This window comes from Somniosus microcephalus, chromosome 3 (genome assembly GCF_052327205.1).
Source record: "Somniosus microcephalus isolate GS21.2 chromosome 3, FLI_Smic_1.0, whole genome shotgun sequence".
Lineage (NCBI taxonomy): Eukaryota > Metazoa > Chordata > Chondrichthyes > Squaliformes > Somniosidae > Somniosus > Somniosus microcephalus.
In genome coordinates this window covers 148,585,789-148,608,230 of record NC_140989.1, presented here as the reverse complement: position 1 = coordinate 148,608,230, position 22,442 = coordinate 148,585,789, and the positions used below count along the sequence as shown (strand labels likewise).

General features: G+C 42.2%; 2 protein-coding genes across 4 annotated transcripts in view; one reads left to right on the top strand and one right to left on the bottom strand.

The window, feature by feature from the left end:
• Nucleotides 1-17,565, top strand: part of LOC147121470 (GDNF-inducible zinc finger protein 1-like) — a 90,494-nt gene extending 72,929 nt beyond the window's left edge. The window contains exons 7-8 of one of the 3 annotated variants that reach the window (XM_085981733.1): nucleotides 7,358-7,471; nucleotides 12,359-17,565. In XM_085981733.1, coding sequence (XP_085837859.1) covers nucleotides 7,358-7,462 — 105 coding nt within the window. In that variant the 3' untranslated portion in view covers nucleotides 7,463-7,471; nucleotides 12,359-17,565. The other 2 variants (XM_085981734.1, XM_085981735.1) reach the window with 2 other exon arrangements.
• The window catches only part of LOC147121469 (beta-soluble NSF attachment protein), a 38,219-nt gene continuing 30,393 nt past the window's right edge, over nucleotides 14,617-22,442 (bottom strand). The window contains exon 11 of the mRNA XM_085981749.1: nucleotides 14,617-18,802. Within this exon, the coding sequence (XP_085837875.1) occupies nucleotides 18,704-18,802 (99 nt within the window). The 3' untranslated portion in view covers nucleotides 14,617-18,703. The remainder of the gene's footprint in view (nucleotides 18,803-22,442) is intronic.

Genomic DNA, 22,442 nt, shown 5'->3' with positions numbered 1-22,442 from the left:
GTTTTTTTTCTTTTCGTTGCTTTATTTTCACCAGTCAGGCTCTGCAAGGTGTCGCTGAAGCTGTTGCTAAGCTAGAGAGACGCTTGCAAGGTACGGCTGACTGTTTAGAAGCTGTTGCTAAGCAACGGTTGCCAGATACGGAGCTCAAAATCTCCGTATGTTTCAACATTAGCGCTGGTTTGTCCGGCAGTTTTGATGGGACGGCAACAGCTCGGTCCCGTCGGTGCTGGATAGCACAAAGTTTCCTGTACTATGTTTATTTCTTATTTTCCTATGAAAGTGCTATGTAGGTAGTAAAGATATAAATGTACAACAGACCTTTTTATGTTGTCTTTTCCTTTATATTTTTCTTTCCACGCTTGTACTCGAACAACCTGTTAAAGCTTTATGACTCAAATTTTTCATTTAAATTAATGGGTCTTATCAAAACAGTAAATCCAGCACATGGTAGTTTAAATCCATTGAGGAACAGGAATATGCTGTTCAGCCCCTCAAGCCTGCTCATCCATTCAATTAGATCATGGCTGAACTGCACCTCAACGCCATTTACCCACCATATCCCTTGCCTAACAAAAATCTATCTATCTCAGTCTTGAAAGCTTCAATTGTCCCAGCATCCACAGCCTTTTGGTGGAGAGGAGGGTGAAGAGAGAGAAAATTACTACTATTCTATCCTTTGTGTAAAAAAAACTGTAGTGTATGTACCTTTTAAGGGGAGAACTACTTTTTACAGCTCCTGTATACTGTAGTACTGGCAGTGACCACACCTGTATATAAACCCTGAGTAGGGATCTGCACAGTTAGTTTTAGAGTAACCCTCATCCAGTAAACACCTGTTGATTGTTCCCTGCAATCACTTGTCTAATTATTGAAGGACACACAACATCAAGATACACGGATCTAACATTGGCGACGAGAAGATTCAAACCTACCTGCAACTCTGCATCACCTCCCAGGGATTCGCTCCTGGAGAACAGTGAAAGAAGAAGGCCGAGTCCAGAAGCACGGGCGTCGACCATCCAGCAGAGACTTGAGCATCGCAGGGGAGGCTGTTGAGAGCTCGGCTTGGTTCTCCAGTCACGGTGGTCCAGCAAAACGGGCTGGCAGCAGGTACGGCGCAGACCCTTCCCGGACAGCGGCGGCTAGAGCCGACCGACGGCACAGAAAAAGGCCGAGCAGCGTCGACGGGAGAAGAGAGAGGGTAGAACGGACAGGGCGCAGCCGGTGTTCAGGACCGAGCGGCGTCGACGGGAGAAGAGAGAGGGTAGAGCGCACAGGGCGCAGCCGTTGTTCAGGACCGAGTGGCGTCAACGAGAGAGAGCAGAGCGTAACCGGTGTTCAAGGGCCGAGCAGCGTCAACGAGAGAGGCGCGCAGGAAAACGCGCAGAGCGCAGCCGGTGTTCAAGGGCTGAGCAGCGTCAGCGGGGAAGAAAGGAAGGCGCGGGAGACGCCATTTTGAGCTGCAGCGGAGAAGGGAGAGTGCGGGAGACGCCATTTTGAGCCAGTCTAACCACACCCAGGGATGCCGAAGAGTGGCAGTGTCACAGCGTTCGACAATGAAGTCGAAGATTGGACGACATGTCGAACGCATAGAAGTGTACTGCAAGGCGAATGAAGTGCCAGATGACAGGAAAGCGCTGGTATTGTTGAACTCAATGGGTGCAAAAACGTATGGCTTACTGCGAAACCTAGTAACCCCAGAGAAGCCAGTGGAAAAGGATTTTGAAAACATAGTGTCAATCCTACAGGACCACTTAGACCCCACACCGCTGCTGATAGTGGAAAGATTTAAGTTTCACAAAAGGAACCAGCATAAAGAGTTTTTAATGGAACTGCGCAAGCTATCGAAACACTGCCAGTTTGGAACGGGACTAGCAGATACGTTAAGGGACAAGTTTGTGTGTGGGCTTCAAAGTGAAGGAACCCAGAAACGGCTTCTATCAGAAAAGGATCTTACGCTGGACAAGGCTTTCAGCATAGCAGTATCACACGAAGCAGCAGCACGGGGCGCGGCAGAGATACAACGGAGACCGCAAGAATATGGCACAAATGAAATGTCATACGGAACAGTGAAGTGCTATCGCTGCGGCAGAACAACACACGACCATAAGGATTGCTGGTTCAAGGACCAAGTGTGTAGACAGTGTGGAAAAGTTGGACACATAGCAAGAATCTGCAGGTCGGAAAAGAAAACCAGCAGCAAGAAATCCCCACAGGAGAAGTACAAGAAGGTACATAATGTGACGGAGAGTAGTGCAGACGAACAGAAAAGTGATACAGACTCTGGAAGCAAGGAGCTGGGTTGTCTGAAACTACATAATGTGATCAAAACGGAGGATCACCAAACTATGTGGGTCACGCTCAAGATAGCCGGAGTCCAAGTGAAAATGGAATTGGACACAGGATCAGCCCTAACAATCATAAACCGAAGGGACTACAAGCGGCTATTCTCACATATACCCTTGAGAGATACAGAGATTGTCTTGAAGACGTACACGGGGCAAAAAGTCTACCCCAAAGGAAAAATAAGGGTGAACGTTATATATAACGGCAAGGAAACACCAAAAATGGACCTATATGTATTGCCAGATGGAGGACCACCACTACTAGGACGTGAATGGATCCGGAAGGTACAGCTAGATTGGCATTTCATACAAGCACTGACTGTAGATGCCAAAAAGGATGACGACGTCACACCTGGACGACTGTCAAAAATGCTAACTGACGCACAAGAAGTGTTCCAGGAGGGACTCCGAACACTAAAAGGCATAACAGCAATGATCAAAATAGAGGAAAATGCAAACCCAAAGTTTTTTAAGGCCAGACTGGTACTTTATGCGATCCGCCCAGCCGTCAAAGCAGAGCTGGAAGGTTTGGATCGTTCAGGAGTACTGTCCAAAGTGGACTGGAGCGAGTGGGCTACACCCATCGTTCCTGTAATGAAGAGGTCGTTGAGTAATACGCCTGGGGAACCAAAGAAGGTTCGCATCTGTGGGGACTTTAAGGTGACAGTGAACCCAGTCCTTCACACTGTACAATATCCGCTTCCACGGACTGAAGATATTTTCGCCTCGCTATCTGGAGGGAAACGCTTCACTAAGATTGATCTGGCCCAGGCGTACCTGCAAATGGAGGTAGAAGAAGCCTCGAAACAGTACCTCACGATCAACACTCATAAAGGTCTCTACCAATACAACCAGCTGGTGTTCGGGGTGCATCAGCTCTGGCTATTTGGCAAAGGGCAATGGATCAAGTCCTGCAAGGGATTCCAGGGACCCAGTGTTATTTGGACGACATCCTGGTCATGGGCGAAAATGACAGTGATCACCTCGCCAACCTGGAGCAGGTGCTCACTAGATTGAAGGAATATGGGCTCCGAGCTAATCGCCACAAATGCGAGTTTTACCAGAAGCAGATCTCGTATTGTGGCCACGTTATTGATGAAGAGGGGTTACATATGTCCCCTGAAAAGATTGAGGCAGTAGTCAAGGCTCCAGCACCGGAAAATGTGTCATAACTGAGGTCGTTCCTCGGGCTGGTGAACTACTACCATAAGTTCTTGCCGAATTTGTCTACAGTACTACACCCACTGAACACCCTACTGCAAACGGGGGTACCATGGAAGTGGAATGATGAATGTAAACGAGCTTTCCAGAAGTGCAAAGAATTGATCACATCAAAAGAGGTGTTGGCTCATTTCAACCCAGCACTACCAATTCGGTTGGCGTGTGATGCATCACCCTATGGCATTGGAGCGGTGCTGTCGCACAAATTCCCGGACGGCTCTGAGAGGCCAGTAGCCTTTGCGTCTCGGTCACTAACCTCAGCCGAGCGTAACTACGCCCAGATTGACAGAGAGGCCCTCAGCCTAGTGTGGGGAGTGAAAAAGTTCAACCACTATCTGCACGGGCAGAAGTTCACCTTGCTGACTGACCACCAACCACTTGTCTCCATCTTTAATCCAAAGAAGGGCGTTCCGGTGATGACTGCGCAACGGCTACAAAGATGGTCCCTTTTTCTAGGGGCGAACCAATATGAAATCGAGTATAAGGGCACGAAACAGCATGGAAACGCTGATGGGCTATCACACCTGCCACTGCCTACTGCGGAGGAAGCACCAGCAGTGGACCCTGTCGAAATATTTTATTCGACTATAATTGAACGCTTGCCAGTAACTAATGCTGATATAGAGAAGGAGACCCGAAATGACCCGACACTGTCTCGGGTATATGACTTGACGGTGAAGGGATGGCCAACACATGGCGACTCACTGTTGCCAGCATTCTCATCCAGAAGAGAACAGCTGTCAGTATGCCAGGGGACCTTGATGTGTGGATCCCGAGTGGTAATTCCACCCAAGTTAAGGGAGAGAGTGCTCAATGAGCTTCACGAAGGCCATCTGGGAGGGGTGAAAATGAAAAGCCTTGCTAGGGCTTATGTGTGGTGGCCGGGGATCGATCAGCAAATCGAGGACCTGACAAAGAGCTGCTCAGGATGCCAGAAGGTCCAAAATGCACCACCACATGCCCCTCTACACCCATGGGAGTGGCCCTCATCGCCATGGCAACGGGTGCATATTGATTTCGCTGGTCCATTCATGGACTCAATGTTTTTAATAGCCGTGGATGCGCACTCGAAATGGCCTGAGGTGATCAAAATGCCCTCCACCACCACGGAGAAAACTATTGCAGTCCTACGGACCATATTTGCCAGGAACGGCTTGCCAGAGCAGATTTGCTCTGATAACAGACCACAGTTTGTGTCCGAAGAGTTTCGAAGATTTATGAAAAGGAATGGGGTAAGGCATTACACATCTGCCCCGTATCATCCAGCCACAAATGGATTGGCTGAGAGGTTCGTACAAACCTTTAAAAAAGCAGTAAAGGCCATGTGCGATGATGACATTCCACTGCAGCATAAGGTGGACAATTTCCTGTTAGCCTACAGAAATGCGACACATGCAGTCACCAACCAGACCCCGGCCATGATGTTCTTTAACCGAAGGTTGAGATCTCGTCTGGATTTGCTCAGACCAAATGTACGAAGAGATGTTGAGAATAAGCAATTCCAGCACATCAATGAGAAGCCGACAAGGAGCTTCAATGTAGGGCAACCAGTCTTGGCCCGCGACTACCGAACAGAGAAATGGCAACCAGGAGCGATATGAACACGGCAGGGGCCACTAATGTACACAGTGGATGTTGGGGAGAACATTGTGAGACGCCATGTTGACCAGATCCTAGAGTCACAGGAACGAGTCAACCCCATGTCTCGCGTACCTGGTGATGAACCTGACATACAGGTAGCATCTACCCCAGAAACAGTAGCATCGGAAGCTGATGAACCAACCGACGACAGGGGGCCAGAATCGCCTCCGCACCAAGAGGAAGACACTCAGGAAAGGCGCTATCCAGAAACGATCAGGAAGCCTCCCCAAAGACTGAATTTATAAATAGACTATTTTCAGTTAATGTTGCATGTTAAAAGTGTTAATTGTAATTAGTTGATATTTGATTGTTAAATGAATGTTATGGTACTGTTAATCTAAAAGGGGAGGAATTGTAGTGTATGTACCTTTAAGGGGAGAACTACTTTTTACAGCTACTGTATACTGTAGTACCAGCAGTGACCACACCTGTATATAAACCCTGAGTAGGGATCTGTACATTTAGTTCTAGAGTAACCCTCATCCAGTAAACACCTGTTGATTGTTCCCTGCAGTCTCTTGTCTAATTATTGAAGGACACACAACATCAAGATACACGGATCTAACAAAAACTTCCTGATTTTGTTCCTGAATGGCCTAGCTTTAATTTTATTATGTTCGCTTGTTCTTGATTCCTCCACCAGAGGAAATAGATTCTCCGTCTACTCTATCCTTTTAATATTTTAAACACTGCGATCAGATCACCCCTCAATCTTCAATACTCAAGGGAATACAAACCAAGTTTATTCAACCTGCCCTTATAATTTAACTCTAGCCCTGGTGTCATTCTGGTGAACCTGCGCTGCACCCTCTACAAGGCCAATATATTCTTCCTGAGGTGCGGTAGCCAAAACTGAATGCAGTTCTCCAGCTGGGAAATATTTGACTGAAATAATTCTTCATTTTGTATTCCAGCCACCTAGAGATAAAGGCCAACATTCCATTATCCTTTTTAATGCTTTTTGTTACTGGCTCCTACCTTTTAATGATTTGTGTACTTGGACTCCCAAATATCTCTGCTCCTCTGCAGTTCCTAGTTTCTCACCATGCTCTGAATTATCTTTCTTGGGTCCAAAGTGGATGACCTCACATTTGCCCACATTATAGAATCATAGAAAGGTTACAGCTTGGAAGAAGTCCATTCAGCCCGTCGAGCCTGTGACAACTCTCAGCTAGTCCCACTCCCCTGCCCTTTCCCCGTAGCCCTGCAATTTTTTTTCCTTCAGATACTTTATTGAACTCCATTTGCCACAGTTTTGCCCACGCACTTAATCTGTCTATAACCCTCTGCAACTTCCTGCTCCCATCTGCACTACTTACTGTCTCTCCTAACTTAGTGTCATCTGCAAACTTGGATATACAACTCTTCCTTAATCCAAGTCATTAATAAATATGGTGAAAAGTTGAGATTCCTGGGGAACACCACTTACAACATCCTACCAGAGTACATACTATCCCCACTCTGAATTCTACCTCCCAGCTAATTTCCAACCCAAGTCAAAGGCTACTGCCATTTCCGTGCACTTTCATTTTTGCTAATGTTTTGTTAGAATTTTGTAATTTAAAAATGTTTTTAAGTTGTATATAAGAAAGAACATTGCATTTTATAGCTCTTGTATCATGTCCTCCAGACATCCCAAACTATTTCTCAACCAACAAATTACTTTGGCAATGGGTCACTGCTTTGTAGGCAAATGTAGTAACCAATTCGGCACAGCATGGCCCCACAAACTGCACATAAGATAAATGACTAATTAATCTGTTTTGGCAGTGGTGGTTAAGCAAGGAATGTTGACCTGAACAGCTGGAGAACACCCTGCTCTTAGAATAGTGTCATAGGATCTTTAACGCCCACCTATACAGGTAGGCAAGGCCACCGTTTAACAGCTCATCCAAAAGACAGCAACTCTACTACAGTACTGAGGGGGTGCTGTGTTGTTGGAAGTGTCAGACTAGATTGTGTGGTCAAGTCCTAAAGTGGCCTTGAGCCCACAATCTCTGACCCAGAGGTAAGATTGAGCTCAGCTGATATATCAAGTATACAAAGTGTGTTTTTAATTATTTCTATGCTACTGATAAGCCTAGTAATTACACATCGTTTTAGTGAAGTGTGGATTATTGCTAACATCCAGATTTAAACTGCACTTGCAGAAGTTTGTACACATGATGCCCCTCTGTGAATTTCACATCTTGGCAATGCTGCATGAGGGCAGAGAGGTGAAGCAGTGCAGAGAGAGATGGGAAATGACTGAATAAGTCACTCAGGTTAGTATTGGCAGAGGTCTAGAAGTAGGCATCTACCGGCTTTCCTAGCTAACAGTGGTGTTGCTTGTTTGGATTTAATTTCATTATTTTTAGAATACTGATTAATGCATATGTATTAAATTGTTGCCTGTGCTATTTTAATGTGGTCATTAATCCATTTACAATAAATGGTTAACAACTGTTAAAATAGTGCAAAAGGAATTTAAACTGCTCGGAGGAATTTAAACCCCTAGAGAGGAAAGAAAATAATTTCTCTTTTGAAGTAGATTAAAAGCAAAAGCACATTTGTACTTTGTGTTTTCTCTGTGATATATATGGGCAGATGTGAGTGGCTTTTCAGTGCTTCTAGTCATTTTAAGCTCTATTAAATAACATTTTTCTTCACCTAATTTAATCGCCCAGACTTCAGTAGTTTCTCATTGGTAGAGCAGTCTTGTAGCTAAAATCCACAGTTCAGTATCACATTCTCAATTTTCTATTTTATTCATGACAAACAGCTTTGCTGCAGTGTACAATGAAATGAAGTTTAGTTACTTCTTTAAATCAAGTAAGCAATCTGTAGTACTGTGGATTTCCACCCCTTCCTGGCAAGATGGGAAATAATGTTAAGTTTGAAAATACAAGGTAAAAGATGTGTTGATTGCTTAATATAAAAGTTTACTAAAATTCATAGGGTAGGGAATTCTGGTTTTGCCAAAGTTTAGCGAAATGTGCAGTACACATAAAACTATCTCACAATCCCAAGTTACAGTAGATATGTTTAGCTTTGCTAGTAAGATACTTGATATTAACACTTTACATCAGCAATCGACCACTTATTACGGGTGCTGCAACTTGCTCCAGAAAAAACTTCAAACTGCAGAATTCCCGCTCACACCGCCACCCCAAAAATATCGTGATACCTTGATCTAGTCCAAGTGGAAACAAAATTTTCAATTATTATTGCAGCATTGATGTTCAGTTGAGTAGGCCTTACTTGCTTTTCAAGGTCTTTTGTATGATTTTCTTCACTATCGTTTTCTAGTGTACAATCATCTGCCCAATTTGCTAACAGCAGTCAACAGTGATCAGATACATGAGTAAAATTAAATTTATAGCTATTGAGTTGAATGTGGATTTACAGAATCAAGACACTGGATATTGGCATGAAGTCAAAAAGATGTGCTTTGTTTTCATCTTTCATCCCATGCGTGAAATTGTTTTGGCTTCTGTATTCACATTGGCTTAAATGTTGGTAATTTCAACTGTTTATATTTAATCAACTTTAAACACTAATAAATACATTGCCACTATCAAAATTCATAGAAAGCAAATGTAGTGCAGCCAGTAAAGTGCCATAACACATTATTTGTATAAATAAATCCCAGACATTGATTGCTGCTACTCGAGATAAGTGGTCGACGGCTGATGTGCAGTAAAGTGATAAATTCTGGTGATGGTTGTTTCTGGGTGCAATAGAAAGAAATGCAGTGGGTTTGTTTTGTAATGTGCCCTAGCCAGGATCACTGGAACTTGCAGCTGCATTTTTAGCATGAAGCCCTGCAAAAAAAACATCTTGCCCCGCTCATCAACTTGCCCTTTACTTCCATTCCTAACTGATGCTGCAGTGACTCTGGCCAATTGAATGCTGTTGCATTGATTGAGTTTTTTAATGAGGTAACAGAGAGGATTGATGAGGGAAGTGAAGTTGACGTGGTGTACATGGACTTCCAAAAGGCATTTCATAAAGATCCACATAATGGCTTGCCAGCAAAGTTGAAGCCCATGGAATAAAAGGGACAGTGGCAGCATGGATATGAAATTGGCTAAGTGACAGGAAACAGAGAGTAGTGGTGAACGGTTGTTTATCGGACTGGAGGAAGTGGTGTTCCCCAGGGGTCGGTACTAGGACCACTGCTTTTCTTGATGTATATTAATGACTTGGACTTGGGTGTACAGGGCATAATTTCAAAATTTGCAGATGACACAAAACTTGGAAGTATAGTGAACAGTGAGGAGGGTAGTGATAGACTTCAAGAGGACATGGACAGGCTGGTGGAATGAGTGGACACGTGGCAGGTGAAATTTAAAGCCGAAAAGTGCGAAGTGATACATTTTGGTAGGAAGAACGAGGAGAGTAAATATAAACTAAAGGTTACAATTCTAAAGGTGGTGCATGAACAGAGAGACCTGGGGGTATATGTGCACAAATCGTTGAAGGTGGCAGGACAGGTTGAGAAAGCGGTTAAAAAAGCTTACGGGATCCTGGGGTTCATAAATAGAGGCATAGAGTACAGAAGCAAGGAAGTTATGGTGAACCTTTATTAAACACTGGTTCGGCCTCAACTGGAGTATTGTGTCCAATTCTGGCCACCGCACTTTAGGAAGGATATGAAGGTCTTGGAGAGGATGCAGAAAAGATTTACAAGAATGATTCCAGGGATGAGGGACTTCAGTTACGTGGATAGACTAGAGAAGCTGAGGTTGTTCTCCTTAGAGCAGAGAAGGTTGAGAGGAGATTTGATGGAGGTGATCAAAATCATTAGGGGTCTAGACAGAGTAAATAGAGATAAACTGTTCCCATTGGCAGAAGGGTCGAGAACCAGAGGACACAGATTTAAGGTGATTGGCAGAAGAACCAAAGGCGACATGAGGAAAAACTTTTTCATGCAGCGAGTGGTTAGGATCTGGAATGCACTGCCTGAAAGGGTGGTGGAGGCAGACTCAATCACGGCTTTCAAAAGGGAATTGGATAAGTACCTGAAGGAAAAAAAATTGCAGGGCTATGGTGAAAGGGAGGGGGAGTGGGACTAGCTGAAGTGCTCTTGCAGAGAGCCAGTACGGGCTTGACGGGCTGAATGGCCTCCTGCGCTGTAACCATTCTATGCATGCTATGGGCAAAAATTCCTATTACAAAACTCACAAGATCAGGAATTCTCAATCATCATGTGTAGCAATGTTCAATTCCCCATCACCTTCCCCCACCCCCCACCCCAGCGTAGCACAGGCCTCGGGTGAATGATGAGTCGAGGGAAAGTTGAATCTGTGAACTGGAGGGGAGGAAAGGAATGGAATGGGAAGAGTGCGGTGATGAATTGAGAGGAGGGGAGGGGAAGGAAGAGTGGCAGTATGAATTGAGGGGAAGGGGGAAAAGGGGACAGCTTGAAGGGGGAAGGCAATAAAACAATTTTAATGCAACCTGAATGAGCAGCAGATATATAGTAATACATATCCACAATTTCATCACAAGAAACTAGAGAAAATACCTGCCACATTCTTCCACAATTTCCCAAGAATCCTATCCATATTTTTTTTATAACAGTTACAGAATTGGAGATTCACTGTACAATTCCTACCTCTAGACCTGGGGAATAAATAAAAATAGTTTCATTTTTTTAAATGATCTTTTAAATTCTATTAAAATTGTGGGGGGTTTTTAAGATAGTAAAACCGGTTGCTCCTAGTATTAAACATCTTTGGAAATACTTAACATTTTAAAACGAAGACTCATGTTATTATGATAAACATTATTTTTGACATTTCAGACTTTGTATAGTCATTATGATTCAAAAGAATACAAATAACTACTTGAAAACGTATCATTTAGAGCAAATGAGAACTGTTTTTACAAATGCACAAACCAGCTGGGAGCCTTGCCTGCAGCACATTTCAGGAAAAAAAAATCTAAGTTATGGCGTAGACGCTCACAGGGAGAACATGTAGATTTCCTTTGTTTGCCATTGGTAGCAAAATTGCAATTGTGCTTGTACTTACATTAACAATTTTTAATATAAATAAATCTTTCTCAATATCTAATTTGCACTTTTCAGGAAAGTAATGATCCAGAATTTTTTTAAAACAAGTATTTTACTATTTTCCCTTTCCTGTAATCACTCTGTAGCAGGTAGCTTATCCTGTGGAGAGAATGAACAGAAGGCTTGCTCTCAGATCTTTGCCATCTTTCAGATGAGGTGGTCCAAGGATCCGTCTGCCTATTTAAGTGAATGTTAAATATCCTGTAGCACTAATCGAAGAAGAGCAGGAGGTTCTTTTGTTGCCCTGGCGAATATTCTTCCCTTAACCAACTGTGTGCTGTGTTCACCCATGGAAAACTGGTGATGGCTACAGGCACCTTCTGGGCTGACGAGGACTATCCAAAAGTGTCATTTAGTTTTGTGCTAGGTGTTTTTTTTTAACTTTAATCAAGTTTTTTTTTTTTATAGAGGTTTTTGCCCAAGGGTTTTGGCTACCATTTTTAGAAGCTGCAATTTGAAAAAGGTAATTCCAAAGGGCAGTCCTCTATTTTTGTCTGAATTGGAGAAAGGAGAGAATGAAAAGAGGGTGATGGACTGTCCACACTCGCCCTTAACCAGAAAGCTGTATCTACAGGCAGAGGCACACTTTGGAATAAAGCTGACTTCATAGGCTCCAATTCACTTGAGAGCAAGTGAGAGTTGTGTCGTCTCCCAGAATCTGACTTCTTGTCGACCTTCACTACAGCGATGGCCCAGTGGTTGTGAAGGTCACCTTAGCTCTGAACTTTTATGCATCTAGCTTATTCCAAACCACCACAGGGGACGCCAACATCATTAATCAATCTGCAGTTCACAGATGGAGCAGGTGATTGATGCAGAAAACAAACTTTTGATTTTTCCCCATGAACAATTGGTAGCAAAATGTACCTTTTTTTCAGATGGCAGAATTTACCCAAACTCCAGATCATCATTGGTAGCACCCACCCATGTGTCCCTTACAGGGCTATACGTACAATTCTATGGCCTTTCTGCATCACAAGGATCTTTCATTCCATCAAAGTGCAAGTCACCTGTGGCCATCAAAATAAGATCTTGCAGGGATAGTGCTTCCTAAGCAGCAGTCATGACCCTTTCATTTTATATATCATTCCAGAAATATTTGACAGCGAAAAAAGGAATGCAAGGGTGTTCCCAGGAGACCTAGGATATCATAGTCAACCCTAGTTCCTGACGACTCTGAGACAGCCAAACAGCAGCAGAATGCAGATACAATGGGGCCCGTGCTGCTACCAAAATCAACAGGCACTTGGAGGTCAGAAACCTGGACCGATCAGGTCTCACAACACAGGCCCACCAGCTTCTCCAAGATCTCGTAGTCTGCTGTATGTTCCACAACTTTGCCATGTGAAGAGGCATAAACATGGAACGAGCAGAGGACGAAGACACCCCACTCACACACAAAAGCAGAGCAAGACCCACGATTTTGACTCTGGGTGGAGGCAATGACAGTGTCCCAATGTATATCTGAAAAAGTCTGCTTCATGATTTGGAACTCCTGGGTATGCAGTAGAGGTTTCCTTCAGCCTATGTGGGAGATCCAGAACTAAACTTGGAAAAGGACAGTGTTCTTAAGTGTATTTGCTTGGTGCATTTAGCCTGCACTTTATAACTAAATCATGTTATGTTGATAGAAAAACAAATGAAGTTCCTGGTTTAGTTTACATCTAAGTTTCTTCCCCTGCATTAAAAAATCCCTGAAAAAATTGGGTCTGTACTGCATTCAACTGTTATTTTTGTATCCCATAGTGTTGATGGTAGCTACAAAGTGGACAGCATGTACTTTTCCTTTCGTTCTTGTGTGGCAAAGCTTAGACATTCAGGTTGGGGGTGAGAACTCAAATCTATTGCACCAATACGCCAACACGTGTTTCTGACCTTTGGTATATATTCATGAATAGTGCAAGTTTTGAAGTTTGTTTAAAATAATATTCCTGTAGTACTTCCCATTTACAGAAAGACATCTCAATGCACTTTACAAAGTACAGGAAGAGTGGATACAGAGTAAGGACAATGGAAAAAGAAGAAAGGAGTTTAGTGGATGGAGACAAAAGTATAAAAAGACAAGCGCCTTTCACAACCTCAGGACATCCCAAAGCAGCCAATGAATTACTTTTCAAGTGTAGTCACTGTTGTAGCCAATCTGCGCACAGCAAGGTCCCACAAACAACAATGTGATAATGACCAGATAAAAAAAAAAAATTAAGTGATTCTGATTGAGGGATAGTGGCCAGAACACCAGGGATAACCTCCCTGCTCTTCAAAATAGTGCCATGGGATCTTTTACATCCAGCTGAAAGAGCAGACAGGACCTCAGTTTAATGTCTCATCCTAAAGACAGCACCTCCAATAGTGCAGCACTCCATTGGAGTGTCAGCCTAGATTTTTGTGCTCAAGTCTCGAGTGGGATTTGAACCCACAACCTTCTGATTTAGAGGCGAGAGTGCTACCAAGTGAGCCACAGCTGACACTGTGTAACTGAAGAGGGCTTGTAGAAGGGTTTTGAAATCAGAGGGATGACAAGGCATAATGATTTAAAGTGGGAATTCTTTAAAACGGCAATGATGGTAGAGTGGAGGAAGCACAGAACAAACTGGTGTCAGAAACAGAGGGTATGGTAGCATGCAGCTAGAGATCACTGAGGTAAGGTAGGGCAAGGCCGTGAAGAGATTTGAAAATGAAGATCTTAAAGGTTAATTCATTGGGGCCTGGGGAGCCAGTGGAATTAGGCACAGCTGGGGTGATGGAAGTGTGGGTCTTTGAGAACACAGGCCATGACATTCTGAGGAGTTGTAAATTTGTGAGGCGAAAAGGCCAGTTAGGAGAGCATTTGAGAAGTTAAGCCTATGAGGGAATAATATGTATTATGGTTTTGGTGGCAGCTAGAGTGCAGGCCGGTGATCGTTCAGAGGTGCAAGAAAGCAGTGTTGTTAATGGAATAGATGTGAGGAAGGAAACTTAGCTGGAAATCAAGCAGTATGCCAGTATTTTGCACCTCTGGACTAAGCCGGAGATGGTAGCCAGGCAGTTTGATGGAATCAAAGTCAGATGCATTTATTTGCTGGCAGGAACTGAAGAGGATGTGCAGTTTGCAGACATTACGTGAGAGGAAATTTTGGTTCATGCACATCTTAAAGTTGGATAGGCAGTGGAACAGTGTAGCAAAAGACCTGGGATCGATGGAGGTGGTGAAGAGGTAATGCGCAGTGTTACCAGCTAACAGGTGGAAGCTGTCCCCATGCTTTCAGATGATAATACTGAGGGGGTAGCATGTAAATGAGGTAGAGGTGGGGACCAAGGATGGAGCCCAGCAGTACACTAGAGGTACAGGAAAAAAGTCAAGAAACACAAAACTTTGATAATAGGATATTTTATTTTAATGGAGGAATTAGTTTTCTTGTGTTTCAGTAACAGACCAACTGCTTTATTTTCAGAAGCATTTGTCTTCATAGTTCTGCAAATCTGACAAAACAACACCACAAAGACTAAATTGTCTTGATGCATTAGATATTAAACAGTTTCTAATACACACAATGTCACAGGTTTGTTAACAATACCTATGAAGACATAACATGCTACATGTGAATAATTACACTGGGACACTTCATAACACCTAAACACAACACATTGGAACAGGCATACAATCCACACAACATAATGGCAATAGCTCTACACCATTACAGATTAGAGTACACTGGATAAAATACTAAGGAAAAATTCAGTGGAATTCTTGCCAAAATACTTCCTGGACATCTGACAAAAAGAAAAAAAACACAGCTTTGCAGATACAAAGGACATCATTTTGAATTAAAACCGGGGGGTGGAGGAAGGAAACTCGTTAAATTACCTTACCTAGCCTCTCATCACCAGTATACTACAGCCAGTCCTTAGAACATGAAGGGGTGAAGTTCTTCCCATCATACTTCCTTTTTCACTGGAGTTAACTGAAGGAATTTCACACCTACCCCCTAAAATATCCATGGCTTTATATGGCAATAGTTGAAGCTATCGTGCCCCACATTTGTCACAATTTTTCAACTAATCGAAGTAGGAGCTATGTGAACACTACTTGTTAAAATAAAACAATCATCCATTATGAATATATTTACATTTTTACAGAGATGAATGTCAAGAATTCCGATGTTATGTACTTATACTGATAAGTGTAGAACTCATGAGTAGAACTCGCTATGTTTTTCCAATACTGAGCCAGAGCTTGGAAGGAGGTCAGCAGTATATAAATTGCATGACCTCCACTGCAATACTTTTTTTTTTTTAATATAGTTAGACCAAATGGCATTAGGTTTCTAAAAAAGTATGCAGGTATATATTTTAAACAGTGGGGAAAAAGACTGGATTTCTCAAGTCCAACCTCAGCGGGGAAAAAACATTCCCGACAACTGTGGGTCACCATGCTTCAAGTCAACTCAAAAAAAAAAAAAAAATCTGACCCAATGTCTTAACAACTTCTTCAAAACAAGTGCTGGAGCTTTATTAATTTGAAAGCCATTTGCTAAAACCTCCAATAAAACAAGTTGTAGCAATTTCTCAATAGTACTGTATAGACATACTTCAGGAATGCAAGAGAAGATATTTAAAGTACTTCATCCTGATTACTGCATTTGTGTGCGACAGGTTGCAACTCACTGGATTACATACTATTGGCATTTGTAATAGAGTTTCTCCATTAGGTGCCCAAAGTATTTTTCTTATTTATTATCTTGTGTATATGAAGCTTATCTAGCACAAATAATTGTGCATTAAATAAATTCTGCAATAAAAGTTAAAAATCAAATCTACCATTAATGGAATGTCTAATGTCTACTTTAAAAATAAAGTTTCATCTAAATTTGTAATTAAATGTTTGAAGAACTAGTTTAAATGAAAATTTCTCCACTTGGTAAATTGGGCCTTCGTAACAATTTGAACGGTGATCCCAGAATTTAGTCCAACACTAAAAATGATTTCTCACAGCACCAATGTAACTCACATTTTTGCTTCTGGGTTCAAAGCAGAATTCAAAATGACGTGCGTACAAATTGCACTAAATAACAAAACGTTATAGCCTTTAGCTTTCTATTCTTCTACTCACTTGTCAAAAAATAACTTTAATTCAATCTATATTCTTAGGTTAAACAGTTGAGGATTTAATTTTTTTTTTAAATCTGTTTTCAAAACATCAGGACTAAACAACATAAAACAAATGACCAAATATAACAACTAAACAGATTAGGATAAGCACTAGTGAGCATGGAGGACAATAAGTCCCTATTGGCATAAAAACCTCTTGCAATAAGGACTTGCCTGCAATTTTCATTCTGAAAGTGAATATACAGAAACTGTAATAACTGAAGATACATAGCAATACCTGTACTGAGTTCATTTGTCAGTATACAGCATTTACATTTTGCAAGTTAAAATATTTTAAAACATAAAACACCTATTCATGCAAGGTGAATCCTCAAGTCAAGTAGCTGATTTCACTGACAAAACAAGCTTGAAGCCCAAAAGCAGGATTAAAGGTTTTAGTTTAAGGTCAAGTCTGATGACACAGTATCACAAAACAAAACGCCATGTCACATTAAATGCAGTCATGTGTTTGTTTAAAATGTGTACATCACAACTAGAGAAAGCAGCTCATAGTGCATTATACTACTGAACCTCACTGACCAGCTTTAGGATATTTTATGAAACACTCACAATAACATGCACCTCATTCTAATATGTAAAGTGCCCGGCTTTTAAAGATTGCATATGGGGACGGAATGTATTTATTTTATGAAGTATATGTTATGGAGCCAGACACATGAATTAACTTGTACCTCCTTCTCACGCACCCCCTCCTCCCCCCCCCTAGTTCTTCATTCAGCTCATTAATTCTACTTGTCAATTGGTAGAATGGTCTTTATGTACAAAGTCTTGAAAGTGTTAAAGATAATACTGCTTAATTAAATCCATATGTGGAAGGCAATATTTGATTAGTGGAATCACCTTTTTCATTAATTGCTTACATGGAATAACCAGGCCCCAACATCACCACTACAGTATCTCACCTATGCCTTAAGCACAAACATAGCTAGATGTTTCAGTGGCCAACTGAATCATTTGCTTTAGGAAGCTTTACCTCAAGTTTTGCAAGTGTTCCCAATAATAGTTTGCAGCTGAACACCTGCCCAGACTAACACTGCATCCATGGACAACACAAAGCAGTACAACTATTCAACTGAGGCCCAAGATAAACATTTAGACTGTTATAAATTTTGATATACACACACACACACACACACACACACACACAAAAACTTGCAAAAGCCTTTCACAAAATATTCAATTCTGGATTTACAAAAACCTTCCTTTTATATAAAAATTACGCAGAACATTCATGTAGTTACAACCCATTTAGACATTTTGTAAATTGGAAAAGGTTCCACATTATCAACTATGCATTGTAAACAGAAATAACTGGTGGCTGCCACTATATTACATAACTAGTTTGAAACAAGCCTTTTCCACTGTGTCCATGAACATTCTAGGTTAAAAAAAAATTACATAATAGTAGCATAAGTGGTTAAAAAACAAATCCCAATTTAAAAAAATTCTACTTCGGCCATAGATTATCTTAAGATGAAGCATTTACATTTTAGAAATAATTGTGTTCGAGTATATTCTTAAACCATTCTAAAAATCAGATATAACCAACCAGTTTACATACACCATCCAATTCACAACCCTAAATGGTATTAACCAAAAGCATTTTTTAAATACAAAATGAAAAAAAATGACATTGACCTTTTCCTTTGCATCATTATAGTCATCTATAAATCCTGCCAACTGGTTATAAAAAACCAACAATATTAAAATCAACTCCCCGAAGAACTCCTTGGTAGCTACATACAGAAGGAACGGTGCAGATTAAACTTTGCAACTGGGACATTTTGTGTCACTACAGGGTCAACAACATATCTGTTTTTGTATTACTGGTGTGCCATTCATTGAACTTGCACCGTGAACTACAGGGTTGTTCAGAGCACAAGAACTTCAGAAATTGTACTCCAACACTTTTCTTACAAAATGCGTTTCTTCACAATCCTTTGCCGCAGTATTTAGTTACTACCTGATAGACTTGCACTAGCACAAAAAAAAGAACGTTTTACTTTACGAGCATTCAGAAAGGTTTTCAAGCAAAATGTTAAAGTGTCTTACCGTGCCCTTCATAGTGCTGCGATGCTTGTGGCTGGGATCAGTTCCCAAATTGGGCATTAATCAGCAGAATGGGCACAACAATATAGTTGAATGGTACATTAATCTGGTGGATTACACAAACGAAACAAAACTAAACTGAACTATTAACATTGAAACAGGTATATCCATGTTTATCACAACCCAGTACACAAAATAGCATGTCACAATTTTGGCAAGTGCCTCAATGTATGCAAAGCTTTCACTTGAGATCTCCTTCTCCATGAATGGACTTTTTGATACGCAGCAACATAGTCGTAAGCCACTGATCCAGACGTGATATGGAGTCAAATTCTTTTACCTACAGGATCAGACAAAAATAAAGCCCATTCAATTAATAGGAATATTTCAGATAAGCATAATTTTATATTCCACACAGAACTACTGGAGAATATATCATCTGCTAAAAAACACCTAGAAATACCTAGGTAGCGACCAACATGTCAAAAACATTCCTTTAATTCAGAATTTCATCGGTACAACACTAAATATAGTACAACACAAATTAATTCAAGATGAATGGAGTTGAATGGTTTCATTTTGGAAAGCAATGTTAATCCAACTGAAAGTAGAAATCCAATAGGGAATTCAGAAGAAACTTCTTTACCCAAAGAGTGGTGAGAATGTGGAACTCGTTACCATAGGGAGTGGTTGAAGCAAATAGTATAGATGCATTTAAAGGGAGGTTAGATAAGCATATGAGGGAGAAGGGAATAGCGGGTTATGCTGATAGTTAATGCGGAAAGACAGGAGGAGGCTCGAGTGGAGCATAAATGAAATGGACTGGTTGGACCGAATGGCCTTTTTCTGTGCTGTATATCCTATGTAAACTTTGGGGAGAGATTTTAATCCTGCCCATCCAGCATAAACCAGACAGGTAAGCAGTTAAAATCCACCAGGTGACTTACCAACCAGGAATCCGCCATTTCTGATTTATACCGGCTAGCTGGTCAGGTGGCTAAGCTGCTCACCCAAGGCCGACTGTTTCCTTCTTTAAAAATGCAGGTTAGGGCCCGATGACATTATTGGGCCCAGACTACAATCTTAACTCAAGCCTGAGCAGGGAAGCCGCTGTGGCTTTCCTGCCAGGGCGAAGGCCTATCAGAAGAGGATTGGAAACAAAGAGTCCATTCAAGGTAAGTTTGTTTACTTTCCTTGCTCTTCCGGGCCCCATAAGGGAAGTTTATGCCTCCCTTGTCCCGGACTCCCTCCAGAAACCCCTTCCCCACATTTAACAGATGCTGGCTGGCGTCCTGATTTTCCGCAGCCCAGCAACCACTTCCCGTCTGTTCCAGGCAGGAATTCGTCTGGCGGCGTGATTAATGAGGCCTCATTCTGCCGCGCGTGGGTGGGAAATTAACTCGCGAGCAGTTTCCCGCCGGATACCCACTGCAAATTAAAATCCACCCTTTTTCCTTACTTTCAATTTCTTTTCTCTTCTCCTGAAGGCATTGATATTTTAGAAACATGGAAAAATAGGAGGAGTAGGCCATTCGGCCCTTCGAGCCTGCTCTGCCATTCAATATGATCATGGCTTATCCTCTATCTCGATACCATATTGCCGCTCTCTCCCCATACCTTGATGCTTTTTGTGTCTAGAAATCTATCTGTCTCCTTCTTAAATAAAATCAGTGACTTGGCCTCCACAGCCTTCTGTGGTAGAGAATTCCACAGATTCACCACCCTCTGAGTGAAGAAATTTCTCCTCATCTCAGTCCTAAATGTCCTAGTCCGTATCCAGAGTCTGTGACCCCTCGTTCTAGAACCCCCAGCCAGGGGAAACATCCTCCCTGCATCCAGTCTGTCTAGCCCGGTCAGAATTTTATACGTTTCAATGAGATCCCCTCTCATTCTTCTAAACTCTAGTGAATACAGGCCTAGTCGACCCAATCTCTCCTCATACGACAGTCCTCATACGACAGTCCTGCCATCCCAGGAATCAGTCTGGTGAACCTTCACTGCACTCCCTCTATGGCAAGTATATCCTTTCTTAGGTAAGGAGAGCAAAACTGCACACAGTACTCCAGGTGCAGTCTCACCAAGGCCCTGTGTAAGTGTAGTAAGACATCCTTGCTCCTGTACTCAAATCCTCTTGCATTGATGACCAACATACCATTTGCCTTCCTAACTGCTTGTTGCTCCTGCATGTTTGCTTTCAGTGACTGGTGTACAAGGACACCCAGGTCCCTCTGTACATCAACATTTCCCAATCTATCACCATTTAAATAATACTCTGCCTTTCTGTTTTTCCTACCAAAGTGGATAACTTCACATTTATCCACGTTACACTGCATCTGCCATGTACTTGCCCGCTCACTCAACTTGTCTAAATCACCTTGAAGCCTCTTTGCATCCTCCTCACAACCCCACCTAGTTTTGTGTCGTCAGCAAACTCAGAAATATTACATTTGGTTCCCTCATCCAAATCATTGATATATCTTGTGAATAGCTGGAGCCCAAGCACTGATCCCTGCGGTACCCCACTAGTCACCGCCTGCCACCCCGAAAAAGACCCATTTATTCCTATTCTCTGTTTTCTGTCTGTTGACCAATTTTCAATCCATGCCAGTATATTATCCCATATGTGCTTTAATTTTGCACACTAACCTCTTATGTGGGACTTTATCAAAGGACTTTATTATGTTGGGATACACTGGAGCCCTCCAGTACTTAAGCCACAACCATCACTCGTGTGTGAAACTTGACAATGAATGCTGGCATGTTATTTGACCATGGTGGTGGGCAAGTCCAATGTCCACACTTTCTGTGGGATTTAAAAAAAATTCATTCACAGGTGTGGGCATCGCTGGCAAGGCCAGCATTTATCATCCATCCCTAATTGTCCTTGAAAAGCTGGTGCTGAGCCGCCTTCTTGAACTGCTGCAGTCCGTGAGGTGAAGGTACTCCCACAGTGCTGTTAGGGAGGGAGTTCCAGGATTTGGACCCAGCGACGATGAAGAAATGCCGATATACTTCCAAGTCAGGATGGTGTGCGACCTGGAGGGGGTGGTGTTCCCATGCGCCTGCTGCCCTTGTCCTTCTAGGTGGTAGGGGTCACTGGATAACAATCAGGAACACAGCCTTGGCCAATTTTTCTCTCCCTAATCTAGGGGCACTGCAACATTTGTGCTGCTGCCCCAACTGGGATCGAGTAAATCAGCACAGACTGGGGATCAAATCCAGGACTTCATGGCCTGAGTGGCTCAGCTGCTCACTGAATAAACATGCTGAGATAGCCATCTTGTTTCAAACTCTCATCATTCTATTTTGTATAAGAAATGATTGCTGTTGTGAGCTTGAAAGAAGATGGACAAATTAAAAAAGAGATGGCAGCAAAAAATAAAGGTGGTTATACACCAATATCCAGTAAAGTCTAATTTAATTAGCAATTCTTCTCACCTGCGGTTTCCAAGTTTTATCTTTATTGGCACCTTTCTTGTTACTCTATTTGAATTGATGCTGCTATGGCAAGGGCTTCTGAACTTTCCTATCCTGCCCCTCCTAAACTCAATACATGATAGTTCACATGCTCTTCTTCCTCCCTGCACTGAAATTAAAACTCACTACACCAACTCCTGCTCTAACTCATTCTATCCCAAAACCTCGACTCTGGAATTCTTTACCTTCCTCGCTCTTCCCTTCCTCCAACAACTTACAGGCTTTCAAATCCAGTTTGGTATCACCAATTTACCTTCTCTGTCCAATGTTGTTTCTGTTCTGCAAAAAAAAAAGGCTTTGCAGGAGTTGAAGTTTCTCAATAGAAAAGTTGAGTCAATGCAACAGTCCAAGAGTATCTCAGAGAAAATGAATTATATGCACCAATGTTCCCTCTTATTCCCCCCCCACCCCCTGTGCACGGTCCCTGTAATTGGCTACATGGCCCATTCAAATTTTCTCGCATGCGCGATTTCTTCCATTTAAAAGCCAGTGAGTGGCCTGCG